Source organism: Cydia pomonella, unplaced genomic scaffold (genome assembly GCF_033807575.1).
Source record: "Cydia pomonella isolate Wapato2018A unplaced genomic scaffold, ilCydPomo1 PGA_scaffold_49, whole genome shotgun sequence".
NCBI lineage: Eukaryota > Metazoa > Arthropoda > Insecta > Lepidoptera > Tortricidae > Cydia > Cydia pomonella.
In genome coordinates, this window is record NW_026907882.1 from 107,949 (window position 1) to 117,479 (window position 9,531).

The following is a 9,531-nucleotide window of genomic DNA, read 5'->3' on the forward strand; positions in this document are numbered from 1 at the left end:
TCCAGGAGGTGTGCATAAATGTTTCCTCTTTTTCAGTTTTTTTTGCTTGAAAATCGAAAACGGTACGTCCGGCGGAAAATTTGTTCTAATTATGATTAAAACTGATATCTGAGGATCCGAAATGTTATTTAATTATGTTCTTGCAATAAAACATATTGATTTATTGAAGGTACCCTAATATGTATTCCTAGTCTAAATTGTATAAAAAGGTCGACATTTATTATTTTTGGTAAAAATCATGTTAAAAATCCAAAAACGCCTTCTTACCATGCAGTGTCTAATCCACGAACTGTCGTATGCCCTTCAAAATCAAGTGGTTTCGAAAGGAAAAAAATATCTCCTAAGGATCCCAAAATGTATGCATACCCCCTGGGATGGAGCAAACTTGGATTACACGCATTTAGAATGAAATGAAAGTATTACAACATTTTCCAGCTTGCTGGGAATTAATTCCTCAAAACGCTATTTTTGGATCTAATTTGATTGGCCTAAATCGTGAAAGTTTAAATCAGTGTTTTTAAAGGCAAAGTCTAAGGCTGAGCTTTTCATAAGGCTGAACGCTCGGAGCGTTCGATCGGCGCTTACGGATGAGGCATGGATGAGGCCAAAGGTCGAGCTGGAAGAAAGCATTTGAATTTGACCACTGGCGAGGTATGAATGGCTGAACGTCCGGAGCGTCCGATCGCGGTGGGTTATCATACGATACAACTGATGGCGAGGTGTGAGCAAGGCAGAAGGCCCAGCTTCGAGAGAGGACAGCTTAGATTTGGATCCATGTTAAGTGAAAGTAAGGCAGTTTGCACAAAGTAGCGTCGCATAAGACCTAACGCCGAACTGCAATAGAGTGGCTTGAAATCGAACCTATGGTATCACGGTTCTCCTACTGCTCGGCCTTTGGCTTAAGTGGAAACCGAAACTTAATAAGTTGCTTTTGGTTTTGTGCCTTCGCGGGGCCCTTTATAACAGTTTGACAATTAGGTCGCAGGATCGTGGTTCTGCAGCAACTCGGCCAGGCCGACACATCTGGCGTGCAAGAGAGCAAAATTCGCTACAAAATCGGTAATCTACGTCGACAAAATCGGTTGGCCACAAGCCCGACGGTAAGATATTTTGGCTATGAGCTTTGAGGGCCTCCGCGAAGGGTTGGAGATGTGCTTACGTGTCCTCACTCTATTACGACCCCGTTATTAGATGGGTACTTGCACACGTCAAAGTCGACAAAAAATTTCGTGTACATAAGTACTACGACTGCGATGCAGCCTGCGCGTTTTTTTCCTACGATTTTGGTGCCCCCCTAGACGTGGTGCCCTAAGCAAGTGCTTATTTTGCTTAATGGTTAATCCGGCACTGAATGTAGGAAACTTTAGGCCTATTTTTAGTTCATTTACTTTAGACATATTTGTAAAAGGCTGTTTGTTTTCTAAATAAATTAAAAAAAAAAAAAATAAAAAAAAATAATCATAAGCTGATAATATGATTGCCCACCGCTGCATCCTGCTAGCTGTCATTGTCGGTATACCCGTATTCGGTCCAAATATTGATACTAGTGGTTTATGATCTGTGCGCAATGTGAAATGACGTCCGTAAAGGTACTGGTGAAATTTCTTGACACAAAAAATAATACCTAAAGCTTCACGGTGTATCTGCGAATAATTCGCCTCCGCGCTGTTTAAGGTACGAGATGCGTACGCGACCGGGCGTTCGCCGCCGTCCGGTCCAATTTGGGTCAAAACCGCCCCCACCCCCCGGGGTGACGCATCACAAGTTGCTATCAAACGTTTACTTGGATCGTAATGCCTTAATACGTTAGCGCCTGACAACAATCGTTTTACTTGCACGAAAGATTCTCCGCACTCCTTGCTCCAGTGCCACTCCGCCTCCTTTTTTAATAGTTTATAAAGAGGTGACAATATTAAACTGAGATTTTTAATAAACCTACCGAAAAAATTTACTGTCCCTAAAAACGACCTTAGCTCTGATACGTTACGGGGTTGTGGCATTTGCAAAATCGCTTTTATCTTTGTTGTATCTGGTTTGATGCCCTCCCTAGAAACGACATACCCTAAGTAAGTTACTTCCTTAGCCAAAAAAACGCATTTATTTTTCCTCAATTTCAATCCGTTATTAAGGAGACGTTGGAAAACCGCTTCTAAGGCTTGTAGATGTTCCGATTGAGTTTTGCCCCCGATAATAACATCGTCTAAAAATATTTGTACATTAGGTATGTTACCTAATAAATTCATCATAATACGCTGAAATATCCCTACACTAGATGATAAGCCGTACACTAGTCTATTGTACTGAAACAACCCTCGATGGGTGTTTATAACCGTGTAACGTTTCGAGTCGTCCAATTCAACTTGGTTGTACGCTTGTGAAAGATCAATTTTACTAAAGTACATATTGCCATTTAAATTAACAAGAACATCTTCTATTTTAGGGAGTGGATACCGATCGACCAATAAATACGGATTTAAGGAAGGTAGTTTTATAGTCTGCACAAATTCTAAGCGAACCGTCCGGCTTATTAATAGGTACCAGTGGTGATGCCCAGTCCGAGCAGTCGACGGGCTCGATGACGCCGGCGCTCAGCATGGCGTCCAGTTCGGCGTCCACGCGCTCGCGCAGCGCATAGGGCATCGGGCGTGCGCGATGGAACACCGGTGCTGCGCCCTCCCGCACCCTCAAGGTCGCCTTGCCGCCCTTGTACCGGCCCAGTCCGTCGCTGAACAACGCCTCATATCTGCCGAGCAAATTTACAATGTCTTGTTTACCTTTTCCACTGGCCTCGTCTATTACATAATTACATTTTAACTCTGGTATTTTTATATTTAGTTCGACCAACCACCTCCTGCCCAACAAAGAAGTTGAGCCACCCTCTATAATGAACAACTCTAATTGTTTACTGCACTCATTGTAGGTCACTAAGGGTCTAATAATACCTAAAGGCCTAATAGGTGGCCCCGTGTAGTAATTGAATACCGTTTTATCGGGTTCTATATTTATATGAGAAAAATATCGGTCATATGTGGCCTTACTAATACAGGAAATTGCCGCGCCAGTATCTACTTCCATATTAATATATATGTTGTCTATACATATCGGTAAACTCACCGCCGGATAGTTATTTAAACATAGGTGATGTAATTCTTCCTCGATGTCTCCGCCGTAATCCTCACTTGGTTCGTGATCGGCCACCCCAAAATGCATGGCACTCCGCGCCGGCGCCGCCGTCGCTGCCCCTCCGCGCCGGCCGGACGCCCGCGCTCCGCCACGGCCCGCGGGTCCCGTAGCCGCGCCCCAGTCCGGGCACACCCGCCGCAAGTGACCTGTACGCTGACACTTGCTGCACACATAATCCCGGAACTTGCAATTCGCGTAATTATGACTGCGTGCGCCACAGGCGTCGCAGTGCCTTTCTTGCCGGCCATTGGAATTTACGTTTCGCCGCTGTTGCGTAACTACAGGCGCCCGCGATTGTCCTCCGCTGAATGTGCCCGATCTCGCCCGACTCGCAAACATAACGGCCTGCATATCTCCCGTCCCGCTCGAACCCGTTACCTTCCCTTGCTCCACTATCGCCGCGTCCCTCTCTGCAGCCTCCAATGATGTAGCGAGTTTGACTGCAGCTGCAAAGGTTATGCTGTCGTCCTCCGCAAAAAGCCGCTGCCTAATCAAATCGCTGATTAAGCCACAAATGAACTGATCCCTAAGGTTACCGTTCAACTCTGAGCCAAATTTACAATGCTTGGATAGCCTTTTTAACTCCGCCACATACGTAGCTACATTTTCGCCGACATTTTGCCGCCTTTGCCGGAACCGGTATCTTTCGGCTAAAACCGACGGTGTTGGCTGCAAATGATGTGACATTAGTTCTTTTATTTTATCTAAGGTTAGCTCCGCTGGCTTTGTAGGACTGGCCAAGTTCTCCAGTAGCTCATATGCCTCATCACCCATCGCTGCAATTAATACCGGCACTTTCATGTCGTCTTGCACTGCGTTGACCTTGTAGTACATTTCCACGCGATCCATGTACGATGACCACGCGCCATTGCTGACGTTAAATTCGTGTAGCTTGCCGATCGACATTTTAATTTATTTAAATGTACTGCACACGCGAAATTATCACTACCTGTCGCCACTGTAATGTATCCCGAGGGACTAGGAATACGGATAGGTTTCGTCAATAATAGGCACTGTACTTGTTCGAGGATTTATTCCGGACTGACATACGTGACACACGTAAAACAATATATATGTGTCTACCTACATAGGTACATCACAAAAAACATCACACAAAATAGTGTCCGAAATAATAAAACATGATTTTTATTACGATGATTTCCTTAGTGGCGCTGAAAGTGAAAGCAACCTAAGGCACATTTACGAGTTAGTTAAAGAAAAGCTTGCCTCAGCTTGCTTCCCTATTCACAAATTTAGAACAAATTGTCCACAAATTTTCGAAGAGGACTGTACTTCAACTCAGTCATTAGACTTAAATAAACAGGCCAGCGTATTGGGCTTAATTTGGTTTCCTGATCATGATACCTTACAATTTTCAGTGAAATTGGACAAAAATAGCTGTGCCATAACAAAGCGGGTAATTTTGTCCAATACATGCAAAATATTTGACCCAATGGGCTTGCTCAGTGCATGCACAATAAAGCTAAAAATATTGCTTCAAAAACTATGGATTCTTAAATTATCTTGGGAAGATGAAGTACCAATAGATGTAAAAAAAATCTGGCTTAAATTTTTGTCAAACGTGCATGTTATGGCAAACCTAAAGGTACCTCGACACGTTTTGTGTTCCAGTCCCACTTCAATTCAGATGCATTGTTTTGTGGATGCTTCTCAAACAGCTTATGCAGCGTGTATCTACTTGCGGTCGACAGATGGCGCTGGCAATGTGGCTGTTAATCTTTTATGTGCCAAAACGCGCGTAGCCTCAATTAGATCAATATTGACTATTCCGAAACTTGAATTATCGGGAGCGCTATTAGGTGCGCGGCTAGCTGCCAAGGTCACTAGTGCATTGCGCTGTACTGTGGATCGCAAGGTTTTTTGGACTGACAGTTCCGTGGCGTTGGGCTGGATACGAAACAAACCAAAACTGTTTAAGGCTTTTGTATCGAATCGTGTTAATGATATACATGAATTAACTACGAGAGATTCCTGGCGGCATGTGCCAACTGCCTTAAATCCTGCAGATTTGGCCTCCCGAGGAGTCGAACCTGGTCAGTTGCCGGAACTGAGTTTATGGTGGCATGGCCCATCCTATTTACTGCATGATGAGAGTAGCTGGCCACAGAATATAGGTTCTATAGATACCAATTCACCTGAAAGGAAGAAGCAGAGCGACAGCTCAATATTTGCCATGATTAATATTGAGCAATCGCCCTTGATAGTGTTTGAAAATTATTCCAAGGCGAATAAATTAAAAAGAATAGTAGAATATATCTTTCGCTTTATTCACAACTGTAAAAACCCTAAAACTAAAACAATAGGAACCTTAAAATTAGAAGAAATAAATAATGCATTAACCTACTTAGTAAAACTATCACAAAAACAAACTTATGCTACAGAATTATCTATACTTTTACAAGGAAAGAAGCTTAAAACTAAATCATATTTGTTACAGTTAGCCGTCTTTGTTGATGGCGACAGCGTAATTAGAGTAGGTGGTCGCTTACAAAATGCCGATTGCAATTACGAGAAAAAGCACCCGGTCCTATTGGACGGTAAGCATCACTTTGCACGGCTCTTGATGGAAAGCGAACACCTACGTCTACTACATGCTGGCCCTCAGTTGCTCCTTAGCTCTATACGCGACGAATTCTGGCCAGTTGGCGGTCGGTCTCTAGCGCGTAGTGTCGTTCACAAATGCGTAACATGCGTACGACTTCGAGGTGAAGCTATGAAGCCACTGATGGGCAATCTACCTGTAGATAGGGTCACCTCGTTTTACCCCTTCCAAGTGTGCGGCCTTGATTTTGCGGGGCCCTTCATGATTTCCAGTAAAAAGGGAAAGGGTAACCGCATAACAAAATGCTACTTAAACATTTTTGTCTGCTTTGCAACTAAGGCCGTTCACCTGGAAGCAGTCAGCGATCTTAGCACTAATGCCTTCATCCTAAGCTTACGTCGTTTTGTGGCTCGAAGATGTAGACCGCATACAATTTATTGCGACAATGGCACTAACTTTGTAGGGGCAAATAACGAATTAGCCAGAATGCTAAGATCCGCTCAAAATTCAGTTTATGAGTTTGGCAATGAGGAACACATAAAATTCATTTTTTCTCCCCCCTACTCTCCTACTTTCGGTGGAATTTGGGAAGCAGCCGTCAAATCGGCCAAATTCCACTTGAAGCGAATTATGGGTAATGCTAGTCTGACGTTTGAGGAGCTGAGCACGTTATTTTCTCAAATTGAGTCGATCCTAAACAGCAGACCTCTTACTCCTTTCTCGTCAGACCCTACTGATCTTTCCCCTCTGACTCCAGGGCACTTTCTGGTGGGGCGGCCCATGACTTCACTGCCGTCACCCCCCGTTTGTCTTAAAAACCCTGATAGGTACCAGAGGATCGAGCAGCTGCGCCAGCATTTCTGGCAACGATGGCGGAACGAGTACTTGGCTGAGTTGCAGCAACGTACCAAGTGGCGCCAGAGGCAGAAGGAACTCAAGGTTGGAGACCTGGTGGTGTTCAAGGAGGAGAACACCCCGCCACTTAAATGGAGGCTCGGGAGAGCTCTACACCTCTATCCAGGAGCTGACGGAGTCTGCAGGGTAGCAGATTTCACCACGCAGAAGGGCGTGGTCAGAAGAGCGCTCAACCGAGTGTGCCCCCTCCCCTGCATGAACGATCTTGAAAGCAGCAGCTTTCAAGGGGGGCAGGGTGTTAACGCATCAGCGGTCAAACCAGTTCCGGAGGGGTGAGGACTGCGGAGTATGACGTCACGAGCGCGGCGACCACTCACCGCGCAAACCACACACGGCTCTCAACTACCGCCTCATACATACCTATCATAAATACCTAAATCATTGTAAAATATGAAATTAAAATAAGTAACGTGAAGCAGGAGTTTTCTTGAAGAGTCAACCCCTCAGCTGAGCTGTTCATCAATAACAGCTCCGACACTGGCTTAAAGGTCATGAGTTTATGTTTAATTTCAATAATCATAATATAGTAAGTTCTTTTTTTAGGAAATCCTGCAATCGCGGCGGGTCATTGATAATGGTGAAACATAATTTAAAAAGTAAGGAACGTAGAGACATTGTTGACATGTCTGTGGAACGGCATATAGAACTTTCCTGTGTTGAGTTGGAACAATTTATAATTGTATGCGTGTACAGGCCCCCATCGGCGGACTATAACTTATTTGAATCGGTCATAGATGAAGTACTTAGTAGTATTTTTAGAACTCCGAAAAATATAATTGTGTGTGGCGATTTTAATATTAACTTACTTGAAAATTCGCCATTTTGTGGAAGGTTATTAAATACTTTTAAATCCTTCAATTTAGTCAATGTATTTTGTGAGCCTACTCGAATCACAGCAACCAGTGCTACATGTATAGATAACATCTTTAGTAACAAGGATGCGATTAGTAAATCTGTTATTAACAACCTAAGTTCTGATCACTGTGGATTAAAAGCGTCTTTCAGCGGGAAAACTGAAGAAATTCCTCAAGATACCATGTGCAGGCCGATTTCCGAAAAGCGCCTAGATTTATTCAATCGTAAAATCACTAAAGAATTATGTTGTCTTTCATGTAATCAGGATAACCCTGACTGTTTGAGTTCCGAGTTGTTTAACTGTATTAAAACGGAATTTGATGCCTGTTTCATTCAGAAGAAGGTGCAAGGCAAGGCCAAGACTAAATTTTGCGACTGGGCTACGCCGGATATTCACGAGAAAAGACGCCGACTATACGACTTGTATGATTTAAAAGCAACTGATAAAAGGCCGGAATTTCTGGAGTACGTTAAGAATTTTTCTAAATCTTTTAAGATGATGTGTGTCGCCGCTAAAGCTGATTATTTGTCCAAAAAGATCCTAAGTTCTAGTGATAAAGTTAAAACTGTATGGCAAGTAATCGGCAATGAAACTGGAAAACGTAAGATGAAGGATCCGCACTACACCGTACGAATTGCTGACACTTTAGTAAGTTCTGACCGTGAAGTGGCAGATCATTTTGAGCGGTTTTTCTCGAATATACCGGTAGAAACAACAAAGTCTCTTAATTCATCGCCAGACGTCGCTGAAGAAATTTTGAAGACAAATGTGGCGGAATGTACAGAAATTTTCAAATTTTCGTATGTCACTCCGAACATAGTTCTTAAGACTTTTAGGTCATTAAATATAAAGAAAACAGAAGACCTATGGGGTCTGTCAGTCAAAGTATTACAAAAAAACAAAAAAAAAAAAAAAAAAAAAAAAAAAAAAAAAAAAAAAAAAAAAAAAAAAAAAAAAAAAAAAAAAAAAAAAAAAAACAGTCAGTGTAAAATCGTAACTCGGGTTTTCAGATGCATTTTGAGTTTCCCGATTGTCATTATTAGATGTCGAAGGTTGGGTTTCCTGCTCCTCTGCTACATATATATTTGGCTGCCTACTATACCCCCGGTTAAATGAGTAACCGGATCTGCCTCTATAGAATCCTCGGCTCGGATTACTTAACCCGCGACCAATATTATTCTGAGCGTACGTACCTCGCAAGGCCCGGTTCTTGTCGTACGAATACCGCATGTCCATATTGCTGGTCATTCCCCTACGCGGGCTGTAAAAACCACGGCCTGCGCGTGGGTGGTACGATTGACCTGGAAAACCTCTTTGATTGACGAAGATTGAAGGCTCGTCGATACCTCTTGTGGACGATATCTCCTCGTCCTTTGCGGCCTGAATTGCGTCCTTTAATGTTGGAAGGTTCCTAGCTGAGAGTATGAGCCCTAAGTTGGGGTTCCGCAACCCATCGGTGAACCTTTTTACTGCCAACTTTTCGTTGACGGTTTTCAGTACCTTATACGCATTTTGATCGCCGTCAGCTTGAGAAACCGTTAAATCGACAAATAATTGCTCAATTTTTGTACCAAATTCATCAATAGAAAGTGAATGCTGCTTTATTTTCATCAAATTACTGTGTATAGCTGTGCTTGACTTTTTGGTCAGGAAATTATTTTTAAGGTCTGAAATAAGTGATTCGCAATTTGTGTATGATTGTGCCATTCGCAATTTAGCACTTTCGGATAACCGTGTTTTAAGTACGAAATTAACTAACTTAGGAATACTGTCCTGATCTAACATTGATTTGTATAATTCGATAGAATCAATTAGCTTTTTTGTAATATCTTCCTCTCCCGTCATTGCAGGTAAGAGGTGGACCGCAGTTTTGAGGTCGAATTTCTCCATGGTGTTTGACTTTACAATATGACTGCTCGTACAAAAATATTGAATTTTATTATATATATTTTCAATTTTACTCCGTAATTCGTTAATAGCTTCTACTGTATCCGGGCTAACATCTCCTTTCAAA

General features: G+C 42.8%; 1 protein-coding gene across 1 annotated transcript; it reads right to left on the reverse strand.

Moving 5' to 3' along the window:
* Window positions 1–1,460: 1,460 nt before the first annotated feature.
* LOC133534086 (uncharacterized) lies at window positions 1,461–4,232 on the reverse strand. Its single transcript, XM_061873175.1, has 2 exons — window positions 3,115–4,232; window positions 1,461–2,743 (listed from the first exon to the last, which is right to left on the reverse strand). The coding sequence occupies exons 1-2, from the start codon at window positions 4,087–4,089 to the stop codon at window positions 2,738–2,740; spliced, it is 981 nt and encodes a 326-aa protein (XP_061729159.1). The 5' UTR covers window positions 4,090–4,232; the 3' UTR covers window positions 1,461–2,737.
* Window positions 4,233–9,531: the final 5,299 nt, after the last annotated feature.

Bases quoted from the DNA above. Each gene is read 5' to 3' on its own strand.
- LOC133534086 (XM_061873175.1), bottom strand. From the start codon at position 4,089: ATGTCGATCGGCAAGCTACACGAATTTAACGTCAGCAATGGCGCGTGG.